Here is a 14,163-nt window from a genome sequence, read left to right as displayed (position 1 = left end):
TTTTTTTTTTTTTTTTTTTTCCCCTCTCATAAACTGAAGAATAACCTGAGTACGTGTTGTGGCGGACTCCGAAGAAAGGTTGAAGGGGGGTTTGGGTGCTGTTCCAGAAATCTGTGAGGCTGCAGCCATGAAGTTTAAGGAGTTTCGTTGGCGGGCGCTTTTCCCGGTGGCGCGCAGTAGCACCGCTGTAGGAGACCCCCGCTGCTGGGGTGACTGACTTCATTGAGAGAGGTGAAAGGATTGCAGCAGTGATGGTGCTCAGACACAGAAAACACTGTGGCTTCTTCCTGAGTGCGGATTATAATATATTCAGTCAGCGAAGAGCTACAGCGGTAGAGTGGTAGTGGGGCAGCCCTGCGCGGGGTGGTCGGGTCCAGGACAGGGGAAGGCACCCCGGTACCTGCCTCCTCTCCCACACCGCCTGCATCAGTCACATCTCCTCGAAAATTTGTCTTTGAGATCTGCAACGTTTCTTTTTTAAGACCCTCCCTTGTCTCAGTCAGTGTCTTTTCATAAAGATAACCCAGCTCCGATCTAGCACTCGTCATTAGTAAATGATGAAGCACTTGACGCGGGAGCCCTGTATAACGCGTGAATGCATGAGGAAACCTGCCTCTCTGAACACGTGTACGTGATTAATATTGGTCTGTCGGCAACAACACGCGTCTTCCCGTGCTCCTCCAGTTTGTTTGGTGGAAAACTGATTTGTCAGATCTTTATACCACACCTGAAAGGCAAACTCCCTTCGGAATATAAATAACAGCTTTGTAGCTGTTAGAAAAGTTTTAATGCTGCTTCCTCTTCACTCCCCAACTAACTGTGTTTTTGCTTTGTCTTTTATGTTTAAAGAGAGGCAGTCTTTAGAAGGATATCGAGGCAGAGAAGTGTCCTGTAATTGTGGTATCAGCTGAATATAGCCTACAGGATAGCAGTGTTCTGGGGTGTTGGCTGCAGTCCCTTGCTGTGTCCTGACTGTGTCAGGAGGAAATCTGGGTTTGCTCCGTTCCTCCACACATGCTCATACCCTTGGGACAGGTGCTGAGTGTGCGGTCTGTGTTTTCCAGCAGATACTTGGGCTGAATCGATGGAGAAGCCAGAACTGCCAGGATTGTTTGCCTTTCAATGCAAATAATATTATGTAACATATCAATAAAGAGTCTTGCTGTGGAGAGAAGCCCAAGTCTGAACCATTCTTAAGGTGCAAAGAACCGTCTAGCAATGCTGTTTCTCACCCCTTCTCAATATGCTTGAAAAACTGTGTTTGAGTTCTTTATATTAGGCTACAAGGATCGACAAAGATTTTTCCTGGAGTTTGATTAATTGTGCCTACTGAAGCAGTAAGGCATGCAAAAAATTTCAGATCCACTTACAATCTCTTTGTGGTAGTGTCTCTGTAATGCAGCAGGAATCATACAATCCTTTGTAAGTATTTTCAGGGATAAAAAACCCCAAACAACTCTATTTGCTTATAATATGAAGCATCTCCATTTTCAAGTGGAAGATACAGAAGTAAACTGACCTGCCCGAGGGCACGGTAATTCAGATCAGAAGGGCAAGGTTTATAATTCAGAAGTTTTTTGGGTTTATTTTGTTTTGGTTTTCATTATTGCCAGTAGATCACATTGCCATTGAATATGACTTTAGCCTCAGCACTGTTGTGCTTCCTCCTTCTTTCTCAACTCCAAAACAGTTACCTTCAGGTCATATTTCTTCCATGAATTTTTAGGTACTGGGAATTATACACACAACACAGCAATGCTGAGCTCAGAAATTTTAAATGTAGGGGGAGAAAATGATGTGAGGAGTTTTTAGAAGTAAAATAAAATTAATAAAGGATTTAAAAGTTCTGGGTTTTTTTCATCAATACTGGAATTAGGCCTGGCGCTGGGTAAATATCCTTGCTGAAGATGTTTCTGACTAGCACTCCGTGTTACTGTCTGGTTTGTCTGCTCTGTTGTATTTGCAAGATCCACAGCCACATGTAGTAATTTAGAGGAGATGACTATATAAATGTGAGATAATACACGGCTTTGCTGAGTATATCTCTGAATTCTTAACAGTTTTTCATTAGAAGTTTAATGTACTTAGTGTTTTCTAGTCTAGACCTGTGTTCTCTTTCTTCCGCAAATCGAACTCCCATTGACTGCAGATCCTACTGTATATTAAAAATTTTACTCTTCAGCTGTAATGTTATGTTTGACTTACATTTAAAAGTTGCTGTGGAACAATTATTTAGAAATGTGTATTTGTAGTGTGCCTTACATTCTTTTTCTGTTATCTTTCTATGCAGCTTCTCTGAAACTTATTCCACTATGAAACAGCTGTCAGCAGAGACTATTCGTCTCCTTTCAAGTTCTCAGGTGATTACGTCAGTTGTCAGCGTGGTGAAGGAGTTGATAGAAAATTCCTTGGATGCCAGTGCTACAAATATTGATATTAAACTGGTAAGTCTTCTTTCTCTTACAAAGAGTTGGACATAAAATAAGATGCAAGGAAAGTTGTTCCACTGCAAATGTATTTTTTAGGCTATTGTGGTTTGGGGGAGTAGAAGAGTATTAATAATATTTATAGATATATATTTTAACCTCAAATAAAAATGTTCCAAAACTGTTTAATGTGTTTCAGGCTCCACTGAAACAAACAGTAAGGCATATTTATGCTCCTGAGTATATTGTGGGGAAAAACTGTCAACTTCTTTAATACTTTTTGCTTCTTTACAGATTACTTTTTCTGACTAATAGTTTGTTTTAAAAGATGTTGGACTTAAGTTCCACTGCTAGACTAGCGTATTTAATGCTCATTACAAAATATTGTCAGGAAGGTGAAAATGGAAGCAATGGAAAAGGTCGATGGCCATGCTAGATGTTTTTGTAATATGTTACTACATGGTCCCTGATTAGCACGGTGAGCTCTGGCTACTTCTAACATTTTATTTTTATAAGATGCTAAAAAAAAAAGATGGCATATCACTGAAGGATAATTTCTGAAAAAAATAAAATACTGCTTATAAAACTTGTACTTTTTTCCCAAATTGGGTAAAATGGCTGACTGATCAGCTTCTCTTGCTGCTATGAGTATTCCTGGTTTTGCAGTATTTTGTCAACAGCTGCATGGTTGCAGTATCTCTTACTTAGTAACAAAGTGTGTTTTTACAGCCTATATAGACAGATGCATACAGAATTGCATCCAGTTTCCTTTCCTGCAGATATAACAGTGAAAGCTATTCTTGAATTAAGTGCTAGACAAATGCTCTTGATTAAGAGGGCAATTCAGTTTCTGTTTGTTTCTTTGTCCATGTCACTGCTCTCTTTTCTGAATGAGTTTTAAGTGTTTTCCATCTGAGTATGGTTTCCTGGAGATGCCAAGGAACATGTGGATTTGTTACTTGCCTTAAGTGAGCTGAAGATGCTCTATCTTCACTATGGTCTATGAGGACCTCTATCTTCTCAGTATTTAGACTGCATAGTATTTTGCTTCATGAGTAACTCCAAAGTAAGTACAGTGTGCACAGTTCTGGGTGTAAGGGTATCAGAATCAGATCCTGTGAGCTGATCAATAACTGCAAGAAGTAACAGAAGGTTTTGGAGCCTTCAAAAATTGTTACAACAGACCTCGTCTCTTTTACTGGAGTGCTGATACAGAGCTGTGCAGACAGCCAGAGGAGAAAGCCCTCTAATCAGCATGGGTTTCACAGTGCAATAACCAGCTGTTTCCATAGTGAGAGGTCCCAAATCAATTAAAAAGCATTTTCAACCCTTCCCAGTGCATGAGTCATCTGCACTACTGTTACATTCTTTGTCAGTTCAGCCCAATCCAAATCACTGTATTTCTAAAAGAAACAAACCAACCTGGCTTTGCGCAGGTTGTCAGTGAGTAAACATTTGCTGATTGTTCTTCTGTGAGTACTAAGGGAGAAGAGAAAACCTGCACTTTGCACAACTGTAGAGAATAATATTATAAAACAGTGGATTTTTTTTTCCTGGGATTTTTTTGTGATAAGAATATTTTTATATCAAACTACTATTTTTATTGTATGAAATTTAATTAAGGTTGACCACATAGTAGAGCTCAATGACCACATTAACTCTGGATTAGTTCAAAAGCATAAGAGAGAACGGAATCTTTGAAATTTCATTTTACAGCTTGATGTGTTTTACCTGAAACTTGCAGCAGTTTCATTGTTTTAACCTTTCCAGATGGATTAGGAAGGCTAGCTGTTTCATTCAGCCTTGTTACCCAGTTTGCTTGAACAAAGACAGGAATGGCTTTTTTTGAGACAGACAGACAGGAGTGAACTTTCAGGTAGAAACTGTGGCAGTGGTCAGTTGTAGTGGGAAGCTTTGGCTAGTGTTTTATGCTTGTTAACTTCTTGGATGACCAGACTCCAATAGGTGATGTTATTGAGTGTCTTTGCACTCTCTATCTAGGACAGATCTTAGCTACAGGTTTGCTACTCTTATATGAAATGGCTGTTGTAAACGTCAGACACTCATTTCTGCACCCTTTTTGTTCCAATGCATGAAGTGGGAGCTTTAATCCTTGGGACATTCTCAGAGGAAGTTTAGCTCAGGGTGAGGTTCTGCTGTACACCTGATCCTTCTCATCACCTGGAGAGTGAAGTCTCACATCCATCTGCAGAGCATTTCTAGACATTTTGGCCTCTGATGATCCATTCATCTTGCTAATGTAAAAGAAAAGTAACCCAGCAAGAAAAGTGCATTATTTGTGTCAGTTTAATAAGCTGAATTGACCTTAGCGTTCTCATGAGTAACGGAACTGTAGCTGAAACATACATAGATGGGACTGTGCAGTCATGAGTAAAAGAAGGAGGAGTTGAACCATATGGTTGACATCAGTGATCTGATAGAGCAGCTTAAACATCTCATGGGATCATGACCTCAGAAGTATTTAGGTCACGTAGCATTGTGGAATCTGTTACAGAATACGAAGTTTAAGCACTGCAATATTTTAAGTAAAATGTGTACATGTAAAAATGAATAATATTAGAAAAGAAATAGAGAATCATTCATGTAACATTTTGATTCAAGTTGAAGAGAAGATAAATCTCTCTTTTCCTAAGCAGTTAAGTGGGCTGGAAGTAAAAATTAGAGTGGAAAACAGGAGTTTGTTGTAAAATGTTTAAACCCTTCATTAGTGCATACAGCAGCAGGGTAGAAGATTTCCCATTTATATCTTTTATGTGTTTTTTATGTTCCATTGAGGTATATTTCTTAGGTTCTGTTTTGCTTCCCAGTAGGTGGTTGGCTCAAGCATTAGCAAAAGCATTATTTTTCACCTGGAGAAAACTTTAGCTTTAGCACCATTCATTAATACAGAAAGTGAAATATACCCACAGTTCTATTATGTATTAGTTAATTAAATATATATAGTTCTGTGTCTACCTCAGAGGCTTTTGATGTTTCCTAATGCAGATTATGTGTGAATACAGATAGTATCTTTAGATACCTTCCTTTTGTTTTTAACTGCATTAGTGTTTTACTGTGAGAAATAACCCTAAGAATATATTATATTTTTTTGTAACTGTTGACAACAAAGTTCTGTTTAATCAGCTTTCCGTGAGCAATGATCACATGCTCAGTACAGCATCAGTGGTAGTAGCCACTCCTTTGAGATATTCTAAGCAAAACCAGTTTTAAGGTCGCCTAGATGTATTGCACACTACAGCACATTTTTCTGTTTGTTACATCATAATCTTTTCAAAGGGCCAGGCATGCTTCTGTAAAAGAAGTTTAGTTAGTGATCCTGCAGCTCTAATTACTTTCTCCTCCTGGCTTGTGATTCTCTTGGGTGCGATTTACATATGCAGGTTATAATGTAGCTGGAAGGAAGTATTCTGTTGCTGCACCTGTTTGAGATGCTGTAGAACCTGAATTCTGTCTTTCCTTTAGCTGTCCTAATTATCTGGGTTTTCAGAGTTTTACCCTCTTGATCTTGGTGCTTGTTGAAATGACATATTTAAATTAGAATTCAGTAAAATATGTACTGCATATATGTAAATCACAAAGGTTGAACTTTGCTTCCTTGAAAGCTGTTTTTTAAAAGAGTGTCTAGGAACCTTCTTTATGTAAAGTATGGTACCTTGTAAGCAAGGTTTCTTATTTTTGGCCTCCTTTGTGCCTTGCCCCCATTACAATTTCAGCTTCTGTATATTGGGACACAATATAGACACTGTAAAACTACTGAAGTAGTGAAATCACATAAAGCAAGACTGAAATTGAAGACCGTTGTAAGTGAGGACTCTCTGACTTTACTGGATGCAGGGTGATTTCAAAAAAACTGATAGCAAATAGATAAGAGAGCTGAAAAGAGATGAAAAAGTCTTTAGCCTTCCAGCTATAGATCTCTTTCTGAGCTTAGGTTTTGAAAATTTGATCACAGTTTTTAAAAAATGTACTTAATTCCCATTTTAATTTTACTGTATTTATATTAACGTGCTGTTTCCTAACCACAGGGTATGAATTACGTTATTTAATTAGAGAAACCACCACTTCTCTCCTAATATGTTAGTTGGGTTTTAGTTTGTTTAAATAAAACAGAGACATTTAATGGTTGCTCAGTTTCTCCAAATAAGCAAAACTCACACTTCTATCTCGATGGCTAGAAGCTGTAACCTTAGCTGCTTCAGACTTGTGTCTTAATTTACTCAGCTGTTTTAGTGCTCTGTTATGTTTTGTTCTTTTTTAGGAGAATTATGGGTTTAACAAAATAGAAGTAAGAGACAATGGCAATGGAATCAAGGTTGCTGATGTTCCAGTTATGGCAATTAAACACTACACCTCAAAAATAAGCTCTTCTGAGGACCTCGAAAGGTTGACGACGTATGGTTTCCGTGGGGAAGCTTTGGGTTCTATTTGCTGCATATCAGAGGTGAGCAGTAGCTATAAATATGTCTAGTCTTTTGTTTTGTGATTTTTTTTTTGTGTGTGTGTGTTTGTGAAAGTTATATTAAAATATCAATGCAAAAACTTTAAATTTTTCCAGCAGCCTGCCAGAGATATGTTTTCTGAAGTTTGGTTTGTGTAGGCTGCGTTTCCACCCTCCTCCCCAGAAGTCATGTCATACGGTTAGGAAGCAGTATGTCCTTCTTATTAGTGTCAGTCCTGCCTTTCTGTCATCCTAGTCACAGTAATGCTTTCTTTATTTTCCTCAGTCAGAATAAGTCAGAGACATATTGCTTGGTGTTTCCTTTTCTATCGAATCAGGGTATAGATGCATGATTCCTTACACATACATGTACAGATACATGATTCATTAGAACACTGGCTTATCTTCTTTCATATTATCATTAAATACAACATCAAAAAGTATGGCTGAGTTTGCTACTTGAATTAGCGAAAATCAAAATGAGGAATAGCAGGTGGTGGCCAGGAGAAATCCTTTCAGGGAACTGATGGCCCACATAGCCTCCATTCCAGTAATTTCTGCTTTGATGATCTCTAGGTGGGGGCAGTCATGGGATCTTGCTGGGCTTCAGATTGCTCCTTGACATGTATGTGACTGCAGTTGCACAAGCTGTGTTGTCCATATGAGTAAACAGGAACCTGCTCCCTGGCCTATCTGAGTCTGATCCATGTGTTTGTGTTAAGAGGACTGACAGTGTACTGATATTTAGGATTTAACTTGTTGACTGAAAGTAAGTAAGTTTGTTCAAAACCATTTGAAAACTGTTCAGGCTGTTAAGGGCACATCATCTATCTGTTCCATTTTGCTGTGCCTTTCTGTATTTATGCTGTGCCATTGTCAAGTTTTCTTTCAAGTTCTTCTTTCTAAGTCTGCCAAGTATTAGAACCTTCAAGAAGACACCAATACCTGTGTCAAATTGGAACCATTAACTGTCGAAGTCAGGAGAGATGGTAGAGCTTGACTTCTTGCTGCCTTGGGCTATATTCACATTGCACTAAGCAGGAGTGGGTTGTGTGTTTGGATGGAGATTTCCAAAGATGCTTTCAAAAGTGTTTTGACAGATGATGACAGACATCAATCACTGATTCCTTCTAATGAGTTGTCAAAGCAGGATGCCATCTGTTCTGAGCTTTTAATCAGCTCTGTGGTACGTTTCATAAGAGATGGGAGGTGGCCTGAGTGTATGAAGTACTTTACTAGGTATTACTTTAATCCTTGGATCAGTAATTATGTTAATTAAATTGCATTCTGCCTACCCAAACTGCCCCCTAAAGTTTTAGTTAAGAGGTACTTTACTATTGGCCCTTAAGTAGGTCTGTAATACTGTCATTTACAATTAATCTATTACTGTTTTTTTCTCTCTAGAGGCATGGCTGAACTGTGAATGATTCATGTGAGACACTAAAATAAACCAAAATATCCTGAAGCTCTGTATGTGTGATAATCTTTATATCTTTCAGGTGGTTAAAGTGCAGTGGTTCAATTATTCAAAATGTTGATACCTGAACTCAGGGACCTGTAGTTTTATTGAACTTCTGGTTTATGACTGGTCTTGCTAAAGCAAATCTATGTATTACCTTAATAGCTTACAAAACATGCTACTACTGATTGCTAGATATGTTTGGGTGTGGGAAGATATACACTGTTTGTTTGATAGTACTTGTTATGTTTGTGGAATCTCACATGAATTTAAGAAGTTGTCGTAGTATGCTGCCTTTTGTGAAGGATGAAAATGCAAAATTATTGATTGATTTAGTTTTTATTTAACTTGGGTTAGAAGATACAGGGGTGGGGGGGTGGGTCTTTTAGGTAGTGGGGATTGCTATGCTTTGTGTATTAGTGTGATAGAAATGCATGGCTTTTAGTTAAATGGATGGAAAAATTAGTAATAATGCAGAATGTTTCTGTGACTGTAAGAAACACCTATAGAAGAAAGATTTTATAAACTAATTACATGTAATTGTGGTGACTAAAATAACACAACAGTGAGAGTGGTAGCAAAGCTTATCTAAGCTCATTCTGAACTTTGCAAATCCTTGATTAACATAATTTTCTTTTTAAACCACTCTTTTCAGGTTTTGATCACAACGAAGACAGCTGATGATGATTTCAGCACTCAGTATGCTTTGGATAGCCATGGCCATATAACTTCTAAAAAGCCTTCCCATCTTGGACAAGGTAAGATATCATTGAGTGATATCACTGTGACAGAAGTATTTTATATTTCTCTGAGGCTCTATTTGATGTTGAAATACCTGTTCTCTACTTGAAGGCTGAGTATGAAATCTTTGCAGCTGTAAACATTTCTTGCCTTATATCTGTCAACTGAGAATGTGCTGTTGTTATTGTAAGCAGTAATATGCTTTGGAAGTTGCTTTAGATAGTAATTATAAACTGGTGTGACTCACTTGCTCAAGCTGACAGCAGAAATAAAAGCTATAAAATTTCAATGCCCCAGGTCCAGACAGACTTACTATATAAGTATACAAAAGATTTGTTCAGGACCAAAATAATGTTTCTGTACATAGCAGAATCCTTGCTTAAAGCAGGAAGAGTTGCCCTGGTGCTATATGAAGGAGTTGCTGTAAACAGCATGGCTGCAGGACCAGGCCAAGTCACTGTTCTTTCTAACCTGCAGGAAGGGTGTGTCACTAGAAATTCTTCTGTGTGCTTGTGTGAAAGATTAAAGGTTGCCCTCACCTCAGAGGCAGCCTTAGTGGTTCAGACATGGTGTAGGTTTGGGGTAGCATCTGCTGTGCTTCATGCTCTGCTCAGCGAGGATGGTTAAGACCATGCTGTGTCCTGACATACATGCCCCAAGCTGATGTGTATTCCTGGAAGAGGTGTGCACATTTCTCCTGACAAGGGTGTGCTCCTGAGGAAGCAGTTGCAGCTTTTCTATAAAGCTCAGCTTTTCCCAGCTGTACTGCAGCGGCTGCTTGTCAATATTGTACCCGCAAGCTGTCCTCCAGCTGGCTGCAGTGCTCCGTACACCAACAGGAGCTGCCTGCTCACCTGCTCCCTCCTCAGCGCTAACTAGCCAAACGAGTCATTAAGCCAGAAGAAGCTGCTGAGGGCTAGTCAGTGAGCAAAAACTGAAGAAAGAGATGAAGCTGAGAACTCTTAATTTTAGCTAATTTTAACCAGGAACTCTAAAGATTAGACTGTTGTATTTTCCACAACTGGAAAGCCTGTGGGTTGCATTGCCTTGTCTTTTGTCAAAATAGTTGAATGATTGACTGAATTCTGTGACATATATTTAATACTTTGCAATATCCTTATGGGCTAGGAATTTATGTGATTATGTTGGTAAATGGATATTCCTCCTCTTGCTGTGTACTGTGTCTTAAAGAGAGGTATTTGGCTCTTGAGGTAACTACCTTAAAGCAAATGCTTGTGAAGGGCCTTAATGGAGCACAGTGTTCCTTTGCATCCAAATATGTCTGATTAGATTCTAGTCTGTTAATCAGTTTACTAATGAGAGTTAACTTAATATGCACTGAAAGAGTCTTCAGCTTTATTCAGTGCTGATTCTCGCTATTGTCAGTGCGTACAAAATAAAGCTTAATGCTGCAATCATAACCCTAAAGGAGGGGAGTTGCGACTCTTGAGGTCTATAGGTACTGTTTTGGGGAGGGTGACTACTGATTGGATACATTTCTTCTCATGCTAATACAATCTAATTTAGTGTTACTAGGGTTTATTTTGTATGCAGCAGCATACAGACAGGTCTCTTCAAGTAAAATTGGAGTTTTCCCAACATCCAGTCAGTGGTATGCTTTCAGTGTAATTTCTACTTTATTTTTTGTCACCTGCTTACAGGTACTACAGTAACAGTCCTAAAGCTGTTTAAGAACCTTCCTGTAAGAAAGCAGTTTTACTCAACAAATAGAAAATGTAAAGAAGAACTGAAAAAAGTTCAAGATCTACTGGTAACATATGGTATCATAAAACCAGACCTGAGGATAACCTTAACACATAATAAGGTAATACTGAGTTCTCTATCAGCTATCTTAAGGATCAGTTTCTGGTGAATTTGTGCAGTTCATCTAGTACTTATGTAAAGTTTTTAATTCCTAGAAATTTTCTTTCAGCATAGGTTTGTTTTGGACTTCCATTTCTTTCTTCCCTTTGTAGATGTGTATTTATGATGGTTACAGATTTTGAGCCTAAACTTCTAAAACGGAGACTCAGGAGATGCCTGGTTAGATATATGAAGTGTAAAAATTATTTTACATGCTAGTGGTATAAGAATGATTTTATATGCTAGTGGTTAGTAAAGATGGTGGTGGTGTTCTGCAGAACAAAGAAGTGAGATCTTACTAGGCCAGGGGGCCTGATCAAGTTTAACCTTAGGCAACTGAAAAAAATCAAAACTTGGCTGGTTAGGCTATCTGGACAGACTATAGCACATACAGATAGCTTGCTGTATGATTAGTCCTTAGAGCTCAATACATAATGATGGTTTTGTTTAAAAAGGCTAAAAAATTAAAAACAATTTACTATGTTGATGTAAGGAAGAGTAATGTATGTTATAACAGGTTTTAGTTGAGCTAGTAGTTTTTTGTTTTGTGAGGGAACAGGTTCAGAGGCTGCTTGCAGGCTACTTTGACTTCACAGCATACTGAACAGTAATTATACATCACAGCTACAGAAATTATACCTTGAGCAGTTCTTTACCTGACCCCAATTTAACGTAGCTACGTTATTGGCTGTACTCCTGCTTTTGACACCTCTGAGAGGAAAGCTATGCTAATGAATTTCCAAGTTGCCACAAAGTAGAGAGTGACATCTCGTGGCCAGATCCTTCAGCAATTCTTTTTCTGTTCTAAAATAATTTTGTTTGTTGATCTTGCTATTTGGCCTGCTCGTGGATCAATTTTGATCCGGTATTCTACTAACCAAGCAGTCACACTTCAGTTCCTTTTCAATGGGAATGATGAATGACATTGTGCTTTCTTGAAATTAAAAGAGATTGCCCATCCTTTTCTGGAACTTTGTAACATGGTCTGATTATATTTATGTATGTCTAAATATCAAAGTGTAGATACCCTGGGAAAAAAAAAAAAGCCAACCTTGTGACTACAGAATTTAGTATTCCAAAGTTGAGAAAGTGTAGCTACTCTCAGTCTTATTTCATTGGGACTACAGAAAGTTTGAAACCAGAGATCCCAGGGGTGTGAACTTCTTAGATTGTGTTAATCTCCTTGACATATCTAGCAGTGGTTCACAGTATTGGTCTTAAATTTTGGTTAATAAAACTAATTTTTTCTTTTATTGGTCGTTTTTTTTTCTCTGAGTTGCAAAATATATTTTTTAATAATATTTTGATTTCATCCCCTTTGAATAGACTATAACATATCTTGGTTTTCTTTTTTGTCTGCTTGTTTTAATACAATGGCAGTAATGTGCCAGAAGTTGATCACATGTCTTTTTCACAATACTTACTGAAAAAATGGTGTGGAGAGCAGTGGGATAAGTAACTATTGCATGTTGATTTTGACTAACCATCGTATTAGCTTCAGAGGTAGAGTCTTCAATACACAATTTGAATAGGTAAAATAATCAGTACAAATGCTATCTACAGGGCAGAATTATTCATCATAACGACAGAGATGGTGCTGATTTTTGAGGATCTTATGCACTGCCAACCTTATGTTCATTTAACTTATTTAGAAAAAAAGAAAGCTGCTCCAATGTTTCAACACGAGAGGTCGCTCAGTAGCTGTTGCTGAGCAGGGAGACTTAAAGTCTTAAGAAATCATGCAGAAGGTATAGTCTGTCTTTGTGCATGTGTAAATGGTTTGAAATAGTCTGAAAATGTTAAAAAACTTTGAATGCAGATACCTGTGTTTCTACTGCTGTTGTCATTCCTTGAAAAATAAATTGCCTACTGCATCATACCTTTTAGGAAATTTGAAATTCTGAAATTCCAATGCATAACAACTTTCAGCAGGTCTGTGTGCTTCTGTTTCACCATAATATCACAGAACGTGAATATTCATTAGCTCTTTTTACTTTGTATGCTAAGTATTATTGTCATTAAAATTACTGATTCAGATCAGAATGTTTTTTTCCAATAGTGATTCTACAGTATATCAGTTTTTTTTTTTTTTTTTTTTTTTTTTTTTTTTTGTGCTGGTTATTTCTATTTGAAATGTACTAGGAGATTCAACTTCTTAGAATGGCTTTGTTTTTCATGTAACTCATTATATATTAGTTTTAAAAAATTGTATGTGCAATTATTCAGAGGAGTTCCTAGAATCCCAAATTCTTGAGGCTGAGCCAATACTTTCTGTTGCAATGGAAGAAGATACACGTCAGGAGTAAGATCAGGTTCCAAGGCTTAAAAGAGCAAGAAGGTAACAGAGATGAGGTATTACAGAAGAGGACAAGGAAAGATGGGTCAAAAGAATGTAAAGGGTGGTAAGTGAAAGAAGTGTAAATGAAAGTTTTCAAAGAAATCTTAAAAATAGATGACAAAACCAATACATTAAAAAGAAACCACAAATAAACCCCCCACAAAAACAGTCTTTAAAGTCCTGTATTTTATAAGTAATTAAAGAAGAATGGAAGAAAGCATAGCCCTAGCTTTACTGAGGAAAAATATAAGGAGGCTGAAATGTTCTTAGAAGTGTCTGAGTGTAGGCATCTGAAAATGGTTGCCTAATTGATTTAGCACAAACTTATTTTGGCAAGTCAGGCCTCTTACTGAGCTGTTGAATATATATATATGTTTTTAGGATGCACACTACATTGCATGCTCTCTTTCTCTTTCCACTGTTTGTTTTTTAAAGGTCTATGTCTTCTGTTTCTGAATGAAATTTTCAGAAATTTTTCCTGTTGTTTTGCCACATTTCTTAACTGTGTTAGTTTGTAAAATATTACCATTAAGCATCTGATTTCTGTGAAGAACCACAATGGTCTTCCTACCTTTAGGTTGTTTTTTAGTAAGTAAGAAAATAGATATCCTTTTATCAGTCATCCTAGAGTTTGTTTATTGTAAATAGGAAATACTTAATTGCGCTTTCTGCTTAGAATGTTTTGTTTGCATTAGCAATAAATAATGAATCACTTTGCAGATCAAGCCTTGAAGTACTATTGCTATTTTGACAACTTGGATTAGCTAGTGCTCCTTCTTTTTATGAAGGTTTATCCTGCCAAGACATTCTTTGAATACTGATAATGTTGATCCTCTTGCCAGTATGGTTATGTTAGAAAGAGGTATTTTTCTTCTTT

At 37.5% G+C, this 14,163-nt stretch overlaps 1 protein-coding gene across 2 annotated transcripts in view; it reads left to right on the top strand.

Annotated features, from left to right (window-relative positions):
* Window positions 1–371: 371 nt before the first annotated feature.
* The window catches only part of PMS1 (PMS1 homolog 1, mismatch repair system component), a 45,360-nt gene continuing 31,568 nt past the window's right edge, over window positions 372–14,163 (top strand). The window contains exons 1-5 of one of the 2 annotated variants that reach the window (XM_026852615.1): window positions 372–1,198; window positions 2,291–2,444; window positions 6,706–6,888; window positions 9,000–9,102; window positions 10,747–10,910. In XM_026852615.1, the coding sequence (XP_026708416.1) occupies window positions 2,313–2,444; window positions 6,706–6,888; window positions 9,000–9,102; window positions 10,747–10,910 (582 nt within the window). In that variant the 5' untranslated portion in view covers window positions 372–1,198; window positions 2,291–2,312. Of the gene's footprint in view, window positions 1,199–2,290; window positions 2,445–6,705; window positions 6,889–8,289; window positions 8,385–8,999; window positions 9,103–10,746; window positions 10,911–14,163 lie in introns of those variants that run through there. The other variant, XM_026852616.1, reaches the window with a different exon arrangement.

The sequence above is a fragment of the Athene cunicularia genome (assembly GCF_003259725.1).
Source record: "Athene cunicularia isolate RWA chromosome 7 unlocalized genomic scaffold, athCun1 chr7_part1, whole genome shotgun sequence".
NCBI classification, from domain to species: Eukaryota; Metazoa; Chordata; class Aves; order Strigiformes; family Strigidae; genus Athene; species Athene cunicularia.
The sequence above is the reverse complement of the archived record's forward strand: the minus strand, read 5'-3'. Positions and strand labels throughout refer to the sequence as shown.